A 14,206-nucleotide genomic window follows, 5' to 3' on the forward strand; every position below is an offset into this window, starting at 1 on the left:
TTTAAGATTAATCGATTTTTTAAATTATAATTTCGAAACGTCACACTTCATTCGAATTTTGAAGTAGTGAAGAAAACAAAATGGCGGAATCCGAAGCTGTGTTAATAAAAATGGTTTGTATTATTCGAAATTCAATCTATTAAACAATTTATCAATACAAAAAACAATAGTAAGATAATTTACAAGACTTTTCTGTGTAAATTATTTACATTTTTTGCATTTAAATTCGTAATTTACTCCATTCGATTTTAAATTTATTTGGCAACTATGAAAAATTAATGAAAGGAAGCTGAATTTAATATTAGAAATTAAATTAATTACAGATTGAAGAACAAGCTGAGAACAATGTCGAAGTTACAGATGATAACACTGTTTATAAAACAACCCAAATGCACACTTATTGTAAAATAGCTGGATCCAAAAAAGAATTGAAGAAAATTAAAAAAGAAATTAGTGAAGAAGACGACGACGATTCTGTATATTGTATATGCAGGACAAAAGACACGAGCAGATTTATGATGTAAGTATACGTCCGTCAAAAGCCGGATGCGTTTACAAACAAGGTTAATCAATCTTTAATCTCTGACAAGAAAAACTTACCGTTAGAGTAAGTATTATAATTAACGTGACCAGACGTCCCGTTTTGAACGGGACTGTCCCTTTTTAGAGTTACGAGTCCCGGTGTCCCCGAAATGAACTCTGGGACGCAAAATTGTCCCGTTTTCTGAAACCGCACGAAAATTTGAGTAGTCGAGCCGGCCGGGACGCGATCGGTGTGCGAGAGCAAACCGCGTCGTCGGTTGACGCGACGATAGCCGAAAGTGGCGAAGACGTCATCGCTCGCGCTTTGTTGACTAATTGTTTGGCAGATTTTTCGTTCGCCCACTTCTCGATATTTGTTTTGTTGTTGTTTGATGCTCGTGTACCTAGTAAATAACTTAAACTTCTTTTGTTTTGGAATCATAAGTTAAAATGCTGAAACGCAAGTGTACAGTATGTTCAATGTTAACTTACAAACAAAATATCCGTTTATCAAGCAAATAAATACTCCCTCAGATGTCAGATGTGAAAAGTGTCGTACAGAATTTAGCGTTTCCCATGGTGGTGCCAGTGATATTGAACAGCATTAAAAGTCTGAAAAACATAAAAATGCCAATCGTACCGCTGCTTCGAGTTCTTCGATGTTAACCTTTTTCGAAAGAAGAACCTTTTTTGAAGAAATCGGACGTACCAACTTTAAAGGACTTGGATATCACCGCGGCAGAAGGCGTCTGGGCTTATCACACGATACAAGAAAAACCACAGTTTTCGCTCTAATGATTGTGCGTCGAAATTAATTCAATCATGTTTTGGTCCCAAATTTACATCCGCGCGTACGAAATCAGAAGCTATTGTAGTAAATGTTTTGACGCCTACAGCAATGAAAGATTTAAAAGATGATCTTGATAAGTCCAATTGTATTACAATACTAAACGACGCTTCAAACCATGGTAACAAGAAAATATACCCTATTCTAGTGCGCTTTTTTCAACCTTACGTAGGTGTGCAAGTAAAAATTTTAGATCTCCAAGACCAACCAGGTGACACTTCTGACATCATTGTCTATTATTTAAACCAAGTGTTGACAGATAATAATTTGACAGCAAAAGTCGTGGCATTTTGCGGAGACAATGCCAACGTCAATTTCGGAGGTGCGGCTAGGCGAGGAACTAACAATGTGTTAACGAAATTGCAATCATCACTGAAAAAGCCATTGATAGGTATTGGATGTGGAGCCCATGTAATTCACAATGCAATAAAATCTGCTGCAGACAGGCTACCCTTAGATTACGAAAGCATTATTGTGAAGATATATTCATTTTTTTATATTTACACGATTCGAGTTGAAGCTCTAAAGGAGTTTTGCGCCGAAACTGAAACGGAATATCAACAAATGCTCGGCTATAGCAAAACTAGATGGCTTGCTCTTATGCCTGCCTTGGAAAGGGTTTTAAAAATGTATCAGCCATTAAAAAACTACTTTTTGAGTATTGAAAAATGTCCCCTGTTGATAAAAAACTTTTTTGAAGATCCCACATCCGAATTGTGGCTTTATTTTTTACATGCTCTGTCAGCAAGTTTTCATCGGGCTGTATTGAAACTGGAAGGTCAGACTGTATCGGCAATTGAAGCTGCAAAAGAAATCAATCAACTAAAAGACAATTTGACTCAGAAACAGACCAATCAGTTTCTTCCATTTATGGTCCGTCAATTAATAGTGAAATCGAAAGATAATGTTACTGACATAGATGAAGAGTTTGTGAAAAGGGCGGCTACAGAATTTTATCAAACAAGCCATGAATATCTGGAGCAGTGGACTTGCTTTCTTACCAAAGAAATGGAGATATTTTATTGGGCAGATTTAAAAAAGGTCCCCGCATGGGAAGACGTTCAAAAATCTCTGGATGTATTAATTGAAAAGGAATATATTGACTGTAATAAAGATGCAGAAGTTTTTGACGAATTTTCGTTAATTTGTAACTACATTACATCGCAGAAAGTAACCGAATGGAATAATCTAAATGTTTCCACGGAAACTCGTTGGGTGGAAGTATTCAAACACTTTCAAGCCAACAATCTTCACCATGAAAACTTTTCTATTTTAATTGAATATATTGGGACCTTGAATAAGTTCTCGCTGTTTTTTCGTAAAAATTAATGCTTTATTTTAAAAAAGTCATAAAAAACATGTCACTGAAAGTATTGTCCATCACTAGCCACTACTTTCTCCCATCGTTCTGGCAGCATTTGAATTCCACGTCAGAAAAATGATACGTCTTTTGAGGCTATCCAAGAATCAACCCAATTTTTGGCATCTTCATAAGAATGGAAGTGCTGCTCAGCCAGGCCATGTGCCATCGATCGGAACAAGTGATAATCGGAAGGGGCAATGTCTGGTGAATATGGCGGGTGGGGTAGGACTTTTCCATTTAAGTGTTTCCAAGTAGGTTTTCACCAGTTGTGCAACATGTGGCCGAACATTGTCGTGTTGCAAAATCACTTTGTCATGTCTCTGCTCGTACAATGGCCGTTTTTCTTTTAATGCTTGGCTCAAACACATCAATTGTAGTCGATAGCGATCTCCTGTGATGGTTTCATTCGGTTTGAGCAGCTCATAATAAACTACACCTAGCTGATCCCACCAAATGCAGAGCAGAAGCTTTGAGCCATGGATATTCGGCTTTGCTGATGATGTTGATGCATGGCCAGGCTTACCCCACGATTTTCTATGCTTAGGATTATCGTAGTGAATCCACTTTTCATCCCCAGTCACGATACGATGCAGAAAACCTTTCCTTTTCTGCCGTTGAAGCAGCTGTTCACACGTGAAAAGACTCCGTTCGACGTCTCTCGGCTTCAACTCGTACGACACCCAATGTTTTTGCTTTTGAATCATTCCTAATCCTTTCAAACGTTTTGAAACTGTTGTATGGTCAACTCCTAATGATTCTGCAAGTTCAGCTAGCGTCTGACATGAGTCTTCATGAAGTAATGCCTCCAATTCCTCATCTTCAAACTTTTTCGGTGCGCCAGAACGTTTTTTATCTTCAATGTCAAAATCATTATTTTTGAAGCGTCTAAACCAATCTCTGCATGTTGTTTCCGACAGAGCATGGTCACCGTAAGTCTCAACAAGAATTCTGTATGCTTCAGCTGCAGATTTTTTTTGAATAAAATAGTGCAATAAAATTCCCCGCAAATACTCTTTTTTTGGCACAAAATGCGACATTTTTAACACCACGAGAAAAAAAGTTGTTAACACTTCGGAGAAATGACATATACTGATTTTCAAGGTCGCTTATTGTACTTCCTTACAGATGCGTCACCATCTAAAAATACATGCACACAGTTCTAGTAACGCCACCTGCTGTAAAACAGTGAGAACTTATTCAAGGTCCCAATATTTTATGTTTGCCTGCTACAAATGCTCCAGTAGAAAGAGTATTTTCTATGATGAACAAATTGTGGCCATCTGAGAAGACCCAGTTACAAATTTCAGTTCTAAAGGCGATGTTGATAATTAAGGGGAATATAAAAAAAACGTGCCAAGAGTTTCATTCTTACTTAAAATCATCACCAGCTATATTAAAGCAAATTTGTTCCTCTGGTAAATATAAATATAACTAAACGTTTCGGGTATATATATTTTTTAATTTGTAACTTTTAAGCTAACTGACTTTTTCTGAATAAATAACTTCAAAAAAGTGTTTTTTTTTTATTGACTACCTGTTAATTAACTTAAATAAACCAATGTCCCATTTTGAGTCAAAAAATAAATGGTCACGTTAATTATAATATAGCTCTCCGAAGAAGATTATAGTGCACTGGAAATATCAAACAATTAAATCGACGGGCAAAGTTTTTCTACGTAGGGCCATATTTAAAATTTTCAAACCGATGCAAGATGCGCGCCAGAAAAGAGAAAAACGTGCTGGTAAATTGTGATTATTTATCCCTACATGATTATAAATTAACGTACGTATGCTTAATTCGACTTCTGGAACTGATGCGTACGCAATATATCCGTTCGAAACATCTGGCCGAATATTAGTCGCTGCTAGTTTTAAATTAGTTTTGATGTCGATCTGTTAGCCAATTTCTTGTTTTACTTTTTACTAAATTCATTGCAGAAAACTTCACGTACATAAGTTGAAGTTTACTAAGGACTGATCCTCTGTGTAGCTTTCTTGATCTAATTCTAGTGTTAAAAGAACTATGGACTAATGTCAAGAAAGCTACACAGAAGATCGGTCCTTAGTAAACTTCAAACACAATATCCTCGGTTATACCCATTACATGGATGATATTTTGAACTTGTAGAAAATAACAATAGAATTTTTGCTGCATACTTTTTTAAGTTAAGAAATTGATATATTTATTAATATTTTGTGTGCAGGCCACATGTGCCCCCTACAACCGGAGGGGTACATATGGCTTGCATCACACCCCCCTGAATTAAATGGCCTGCATTTCCCCATCCCTTAATTAAATGGTCTTTTAAATGCATGAGTCTAATTTAAAACATTGACTGTTAGTTTATATTTCTCTTCTTGTTTGTAATATTAACATCTTAATTATTATTTATGACATTTTTTTCACTTCAAAAATTTCATAATTTGACTCCATGTTCTCCTCATTATACTTAAATATTGTGAAAATATTTATAACTCATATTTTCTGTAATAATAGGAAATAATGTGTCAATCAAAAGGAGTCAGTTCATGGACTGTTATAATAATAATTGTGTGTGATGAAAAGATTAAATTATGTACTATATGAGAAATCATTTATTAAATTTGAGGTATTACAGCATGCAAAAAAAATACAATTTTGGTTACCTGGTAAGGTCATAGTATATGTTACTATGCTAATATAAATATCAATTAACTGAATACTTTGCTTCTTTTTACGGCAAATACGTTAATACATCTTATGTTATAAGCACACATGCATGTCACTTTTGTTTTGTATTAGACTTGGATTGGTCTGAACAATTGCAGCAATAACTAAGAGACCATAAATCTTTTCTCAGTGTGGCTGCTTCAACTCAGTTCCAGCTTCAGTTATGATCAAGCTGTGCAGCTACACAGGGTGCCAAGAGAAAATGGGTGCAAAATTTATGCTGTTTATACATTGAATTGCAAGTCCAGGGCATGCAAAAAATTCTTGTATAGAGTGTAGGTAAGGCTGGTTCTGGTTTGACAGGTTCCCATTTTGATCAGACTGACCTGGAAGCAATTTTACTTAATTGTCTAATCCTAATTTTCTGCTTTACACAGGTTAATTTACTTTCGTTGTATCCAAAAACCTCTTCCATCGAACAGGTTTTCAGCTTATAGTAAAAGTTTACATTAAAAAAATCATTCTGTTTGAAGGATATTTTCTTTTAGGCATGTTCCGTTTTGGACAGGTTTTTCTGTATATGCTAATGATATGCAAATTAATAATACAACCTATAGTTTATGGCCACTGTTGAAGTTCATTTTGAATGTTCTTTGTCATGCATATTAGCTTAGGGTTGCATAATGGCCGAAGACCAAAAATAGGAAAATAAAATTACGTTGATAAGGTCCCAGGAGCTGCGTATCGGGACCTTGCAGGGTATGGGTTGCTCGTGACCAATTTAAACTTAACTTTTTTCTCAAATAGATTCAAATATTTCTAATTTTTAAATCACTTGCTCTACCTTATATGTGTTTTAGTACTTTTGGATTAGTATCTATGAACTGAATGAAATAAGTCTGAATACTGTATGATAAATAAACAATAGTAAAGTTTAGTATAGTTAGTTGATAGATTTAATTTTATAATAACAACATTTAATAAAATTTAATTTTTCAGAGGATGTGATAGTTGTAATGAATGGTATCACGGTGACTGTATCAGCATTACAGAAGAATATGCTAAAAATATTATTAAATTCTTTTGCCTTATGTGCAGAGGTAAGATAAACTTTAAATATTTATATATTTTTCCGAACTTATTTATTCTTATTTTACTTGTTTCATAATTTAAATTTAAAAAATTAACAGATTAGTGTACAGGTAACCCCGTATAACACGGCACTTCTATAGCGCGGATTCACTCTAACACGGTTCGAGAATTGGTAACATCCCCCGTATAACACGGTTCGGGAATTAGGTAAAACACTCGTAGAGTTCAACATGAAATGTAATAAAAACTGTTACCAGTTGATGATGCTCATTCTGAGATTATCATATAGGATGAATAATCCTCTGGTAAAATATTTACTTAAATAATAAATAGTTTACCCATGAAAAATATCTACTATATAAAGCTGAAAAACCAGATTCTATCACTGTATCCCAAAAATGGCCACTAGGGGTGCCCCTGGATACTATTCAAATTAATTTAAATTAACAATATAAATTATTTTATATTTTTACAGTATAATATTCAGTATATTGTTATTTTTATTTGTAATTTTGTGTGCCCCGATGCCTGCCTGCATCCGGCATTTCGACTTGCGAATAATAAATCCGATTTAGAGAAGGATTTAACAGCGTGTTTTTTAATTTTTGGAACCTAACCCCCTTTTTCGCACTAGTTCTTTGTTTCGTATAACACGAATTCGCATAACACGGCAATTTTTTGGAACGTAACTCCCGTGTTATACGGGGGTTACCTGTATTTACAATTAAAAAATTAATTATGTTTTAGCTTAAACTTATTAATAATTTATGTATATATTGACTTGGACGTAATATTTTTCTTATATACTGATATTAGTGGGTTTGTGCAGTAATAATTTTCATTTTTTGCTCTGCTCTGTGGGTACTAGCAGGGATTTTTTTTCTGTAGCCTTATGAGTTTATCTACACCCACAAGGGTGTCGATAAACTATACAGTGAGGGATGGGGCTTGATATATCCAAGACACACGAAAAATTTCTGGGAAGTTGCTCACCCAAATTTCATTTCAGATTTCCAGAGTAGTAGGCTGCTACCTTAACGGCTTCAGCTGTTAGCATTTTCTGTTGTCAAATATTGGTTTGTTTGGAAATTTCATAGTGATTTTTAACCCTTCCCCTCCAATTTATTCAACAGAAACATTTGTAATCTTTCCTGTTTTTTTTTTTAGTTTTTTACTGTTTTTTGTTCTTTTGTTGTTTCGTAATACAGTTGTTTATTGCTTTATCGGTAAATCTTAATATATTAATTATTCATATAATTTTTTGTTCTGTCTATAAAGAAATAATACCATATGATAAATTATATAAATAATAATAAATATATATATATAAATCCTAAATATATATATATATATATATATAGGATTTATCAAAAGAAAAAAATATAGGAATTATAAAACAATATAACGAAACTCAAAGAACAAAATCATGCACGTTTCTTTTGTTGAATAATTTTAAATAAATAACATTATAAATTTGTGTATAAAACTCGAATTTTTTTGGAAATTATCCTTTTTTTATTATTTGAATTTTTTAAACATATGCTTTTTTTCATAATAAACACGAAAACTTTTTATACAAAACGATCGATCCTTTTTAATAGGATTATGATAACTATTTAAGTTTCAGTTAATCTTAGACAAGTAAAATTACATAAAGACATGAAAAACGTAAACATGAATATTTTGATATAAATAAGAATTGCTTTTCGTTAAATACGTCAATATGTATAAATCTTCTATCAAAATGTAACGGACAAACTTTTACTTCAAGCTAGCTTATTGAAAAAGTTAAATGAATAAAAACAAATTATTTTATCTATTGTCGAACTAGAGTTTTTTTTAAAATATTACCATAAATGATAGTGATGTTAGTATTAGATGTTCAAGATTGATTTGTAACATCTTTGATTACACATGCAATCTCCAGCAGATGGAATTAAAAACTGAATGCTTTTTCTACAGTGAAAGTCCTACATATATGACACAGAGTCTATTTAGACAAATCTTTTAATACATGATATAGTCTACTACTCATAAAGACCATATATAATACGATGATAAGTATCTTCCCCGTGCAATAAATATATGCGCACCCCATTTGAGGTTATAAACGGTAAGAAAACGACTTGAAACTAAACTCATTTAATAAGTAAAGTACTCTACTTGAGATATGGTTTACAAAAAAATTTGGCTCGATCACTGTAACAGGAGTCTCCATATATGTCTGAAAGCATTACTCCTCTAAAAAATCAGAGGCAGTAAGTTTACATGCACCTAGCATTTACCAGATGTACTTGGCCGGTCATGTAAATTTGCTACTTTGTGTGTAATTCAGTTAGCAGTATGCAAATGAAGAGAACTATAAAAGCTTGTATAGTCTGTGCATTGTTCAAAATGCGAAAAAATAGCATGACTTAGGCTAGGACAGATAGTACAAGTTTGAACAAGTCTTCTGTCAGAACCTTCCTCGGACACTAAGAAGAAACTAGTTCTGTTGTGCCTGGATGCAGTAATAGAAGATTGCCAATGACTACTGTCGGAGATTGAATTTTGTGTTGGCTTGCGAAATACCAATCTGGTATGTTCATGGAAGCTATAGAACTGGAACAAATGAATAGACCAACCTGTACCTAGATGAGCTGCTTGCAATAGGTTACATGACATGGGTTATGGTTTGTATAAGAGTAAACAAAAGCCTACGTTGACACCAGTACAGCAAAAGAAGCGATTTACATGGGTTAGGAACCGTTTGTCTTGGATGGAAGCTCAGTGGCAGAAGGTGATTTGGTCTGATGAGACTCTTTTTCTGGTTCTTTGTGGAAATATTGGATGTAGTCATCCTCCAGTCAGATGTGAAGTGAGAAGTCAAGTTTCCAAGTACAGTTCAAGTGTGGGAGTGTTTTGGATATTCTGGCTTTGGCAGTTTGGTTCGGTATGATGGGACTGTCAATGCACAATGCTACCAGGCAATTTTGGAACAGCATTTACTGCATTTCATCTTTGGCTGCAGGGAAATGCAATCTTTCAAGATCTTACCAAACCACATACTGTGTGATCAACTAAGACTTGGCTTTACCAAAATCAAATTCGTCCTGGACTGGGTTCCAAATTTGCCGGATCTGAACCTAGTTGAAGTCCTTTGGCTTGTCCTCAAGAAAAAGGTGCAAAAACACAAGCCTGTCATCAACTGAAACATGGACCAACATGGCAAATTGATGCTTAGGCAAGTTGCCGACATATATGCTGCAAAGGAAGGATCCACAAAGTGGTAATTTTATGCAAATGCTGGATGCATGTAAATTTATTGCCTCCAATTTTTCAGAGGAGTAATGCTTTTGTGCATATTTGGAGATGCCTGTTACAATGATTGAGCTAATTATTTTGTAAACCATAGCCCAATTAAAGTACTTTACTTATTAAATGAGTTTTGTTTCAAATGCAAACAAATCCAGTTTTCTTATTGTTTATAACAACCACGAATAGGATGTAATTCTTGCCACAGGAAAGGTTTTTCCGTACCTAAACATAGAAAATATGCAGCTGACTATATATATTTCACTTTCAGGTGACTTATGGGACTCTGTTGTATATGTGGCCCATCATTAAGCAGCACAGAACTGTATTCAATTTGATATTCTAAATATTTTATTATAAGTTGCATTAATTTAAATAATCAGTTCTAAAAAATAAATTATAGAACGTGAAATTCTGAGTAAATATAATAATTCAAATATTCTTAATTATTAGAAAGAGATCCTACTTTGGAAATTAAATTTAAAGAGAAGAAAGAAAAATGCGAGAAGGTTAAATCAGAAAAACTTGAAAAGGAATCGAAACGATCAGAAGCTTATTCTTCGGTGAATATATATTTGCTGCGTTACTCTGTCTTAAGTTTCATTTCTTAGTTATTAAAATTCGTATATTTTTATTTTCTAGAAACCAAAAAAATCTGCGAGGAGGTGCGGCGAATGCATTTCTTGTTACAGAACCGAAGACTGCGGAAGATGCGACTTTTGCAAAGTATGTTTTGCCATTTACAAATGATTGCATTTAGTCCATTAATTACACTTAATTAAGTTACTTAGTATTAATTCATTGGTTCTCAATCTTTTCTTGAATCTGATCCACTCTTTTACCTTTGTTTTTCTTTTAGTCTGGCCCTTATCCTTTCCTTTTTCCATTTTCAAATTATCTATACATAGCTATCAAACCCCCGTATCTATATAAGAAAGAATAGATTTATTGATGTTTGTGAGTCAAGTGGGATCCCAACCTAATCTGTTGGTTGAGAACCACTGAATTAATTGTATCTAATTAAATTTTTTGAATAAAAAAGAAATATTATTTGCTCACTTAGGATATGAGGAAATTTGGAGGTCCTAACAAGATACGTCAAAAATGTCGACAAAGACAATGTGTAAATTTTGTAAGCATCAATAAATTTTTGACTTTTTTTTTTTATATAACCCTTAATTTCTAAAATTAGCATAAACTACATTTTAGTTATAATACTAATACATTAAAACGATTTGTCCTGAAATCCAAACACTTCGAGAATGCTGTCCGATTGTCGAAGTGTTGGATTATTTATTATTTTTAACGTAGAAGAATGCTAACATTTTCATTTAGTATATTTTATTTCTTAATGTACTAACAATTAATTATTAAAATATAACTTTTAGGTATGTTTAAATGTCAATTTTTTTTTGTTTTGGAGTGTTTGTTACCATTCTTTCCATTTAGAAAACCACTAATGTTCTGTTTGGAACATTTGTCACCATTTTGCACTCGATTTCGGCATTTTTTATTACATAAAATTTTATTACATGTTGAAAAAACTTATCACTTACAGCAGTTGTTACGATTGCCGAGTCATTCTGGGGACCCGGATTTAAGTCTGGATTAGAACGTTAAAAGTTTTCGTAGCTAGTTTGATCCGGATATTCGGATCCTGTTTGGCGTCACCTGGTCATCCCTATTACGAGTCTAGTCAAACGTATGGTAAATTTTCATGCTCGTCATAGGTTTGATTAGACCCATAGTCGATATCTGTAGAGCAGAGTTTAAGAAAGTAGTTTTTTACTATATGCTCCAATTATTTTGACCAGTGACGTGTTCGTATATCCACAATTAAAACAAAGTGTATTTCCAAACAATAATTCTGCTTTAAGATAAGTTTTATAATTTAAAGAAGTGATCAAAAGTATAAATTTAAATATATGTAAAAAATAAAGTGGTGACACACGTGAATATCAATCAAATTATATTCTTATAAATTCATATATTATCAATAATATGTTTTTTTATAACATGATTTAATGTTTCTAGAAGTTTTTGTATGTAGGATCCACGGCATTTTGAAAATTAAAAAACATATCTATCAAATTTTCAAACTGATAAAATTTCATCTGATCCAGCGAATTGCATAATCCAAATATTGAGGTTTGGATTTCAGGACAGTTATAAACTAAAAAAACAGAGACTTATTTATTAATATAAAAATATTTATATGTAATTTCAGGGCTTAATCTTCGGGAAAAAGCCACCGTATAAAGATAAATACTCTCACGAGGATAACAACGAAATATGTCAGGAAGAAAATGAGGAAGACGAGGATGGAGAGGATAAGGATCCAACTTATTGCCCTCCTGAGAAAAAGGTAATTATTTAATTATTATTTTTTTTAAACTTTTATTTAATGTGGTGTTGAAAATGTATAATTTCGATAGCCGAGAGGACATATCTCGGATCACGACGAAGATTACGAACCTAAAAGTAAAAAATCTTCTAAAAAGTATAGTAAAAGTCAGACAAGACAGGTATAATGATTAATTTTATAGCTCTTGTTGTATGAGACTTGCATTAGATAATTTTAATTTGTATTTAATGTGTACATATACAGAGCGAGGGGAGGAAGAGATCTTCGAGGCATAGAGTGAAAAAAGACGAATACGGCACCGAAAAAGAAAAGACCAGAGGAAAGAAGGAGGAAGAAATTATTAAACAGTGTTACGGACCCGCGTGCGTCAATGCGGCAAGAGTGGGATCCAAATACTGTAGCGACAGTTGTGGAATGAAATTGGCCACAAAGTAAGTATTAATCTAAACAATAGTTAAATGAAGTATAATTATAATTATTTTAAATTTTTATTTAAACTCGATAACTTTACAGTCGAATCTTTGAATTTTTACCTCATCGCATAAGGCAGTGGCAAAGTACTACTTGTTTGGCAGACGAAAAGAATAGACTTCTGTTAGAATCGATTCGAAGACAGCAACAAGAAGCCAAACAGATCTTAAATCAGTTAGATAAGAGACAAGAAGAGTTAGAAAATCTAATCGAACGTGCCAAGAAAACTCCCATCGCTCAGGAACAAGAGGTATGTTAATTTAGAAATAAAATAAGGCGTGTTTGATTAATGTACCATACCTGGGAATCCAAGAATTTGCTATAGAACTGAATATTTAAATAATAATTCTTAAGAATTGGTAGAAGTTGTATATTTTTAAATTTAAAATAATATTGTTCTTCCAACACTATTGTTCTATAAACCTTTCGATTTTAATTTAATAATTGAAGGGCTCGGGAGTAAAAGGCAGTAAGTGCCGGTGAGATTGTTTTGATGATAATGCAAATCAAGTTTTTGAAATTACTTTCTAATTTTAATTCTATGTAATACAACTTAAAATTTTATGATGATAAAGTACAGACTACATACAGTAAAACCTTGTTATTTCAATATTGGATTATTCCAATTATCGCATAATTTGAAGTCGTCTAATCCCTGGCCAAGAGAATAAGATTTTGCATATACAGTGGGTGATCAGATGATAAACACCTCGCAGAACAAACACAAGAAGAAATGACGTAAAATAATGAATACCGATTGATCCTCCCTTGTCTTCAGGCAATTCAAAACTTTTCGGAGCACGGGAGACGTCAACATCGACGCTCAACCCGGTATATACTGATCGGATAGTATTCCTCCAAACTTTGAAACTCTCCCTTGTAATTCCAGCCTTTATTTTTCGGACACAATTTTTTATAGTATTCACGAGACTGTCGGGCAGGCACTCATTAAGAGCTCATAATGGCACCTGAAACAGATCTGACGACAGAAGGATGGCAAGAACTTTTGAATGAATAACACCAAGAAACTCTGCGAGATATGTTTTCTTGCGAAAAAGAGAATTAATGCCGACATCTGCTATTAAACATTTATTGAAGAAGTGGGAGGATGTCAGAACAACGGTCTTAGAATGACATCCAAACCAGGTTGAGGTTAATAGGCTGGGGATGTCTACAGTTACAATGCTATTAATTACTTCCGAAAAATCCCGAAGAAGAGAGAAAAGCAATCGATATTAGACAGATTCTTTAACCCCCGCAAACAGAAAAAAACATGACTGATAAAAATGCAAGACTGTATGTATATATGTATTTTTATTATTAAATATAAATAAACGTAGTAAGAGAGTATATATTGTTTGATTAATTCGTGTTGGAGACCCCAAAAAATAAAATTCCCATAAAAACGTACGGTTAATTGATAATCGGTTAACGAACAATTTGGATAGCTAACAAAGTCTTGGATTGGATTATGTTCATTAACCGATCACCCACTGTACTGTATTTTAGTTTGAATAATTTGAAACAAGTGTACAATGAAATTCAAAGACGTTATCTGGTCTGGTGACCTGCAGAAATATCATTTAATTAAAAATCTTTCAT

At 33.3% G+C, this 14,206-nt stretch overlaps 1 protein-coding gene across 2 annotated transcripts in view; it reads left to right on the forward strand.

The window, feature by feature from the left end:
- LOC136987242 (CXXC-type zinc finger protein 1-like) overlaps positions 1-14,206 on the forward strand; it is a 16,721-nt gene continuing 2,515 nt past the window's right edge. Inside the window, exons 1-10 of one of the 2 annotated variants that reach the window (XM_067284947.1) lie at positions 1-113; positions 324-520; positions 6,382-6,482; positions 10,222-10,331; positions 10,411-10,494; positions 10,832-10,900; positions 11,996-12,133; positions 12,204-12,293; positions 12,377-12,564; positions 12,647-12,854. In XM_067284947.1, the coding sequence (XP_067141048.1) occupies positions 81-113; positions 324-520; positions 6,382-6,482; positions 10,222-10,331; positions 10,411-10,494; positions 10,832-10,900; positions 11,996-12,133; positions 12,204-12,293; positions 12,377-12,564; positions 12,647-12,854 (1,218 nt within the window). In that variant the 5' untranslated portion in view covers positions 1-80. The remainder of the gene's footprint in view (positions 114-323; positions 521-6,381; positions 6,483-10,221; positions 10,332-10,410; positions 10,495-10,831; positions 10,901-11,995; positions 12,134-12,203; positions 12,294-12,376; positions 12,565-12,646; positions 12,855-14,206) is intronic. The other variant, XM_067284948.1, reaches the window with a different exon arrangement.

This window comes from Centruroides vittatus, unplaced genomic scaffold, assembly GCF_030686945.1.
Source record: "Centruroides vittatus isolate TY-2023 unplaced genomic scaffold, ASM3068694v2 scaffold_149, whole genome shotgun sequence".
NCBI classification, from domain to species: Eukaryota; Metazoa; Arthropoda; class Arachnida; order Scorpiones; family Buthidae; genus Centruroides; species Centruroides vittatus.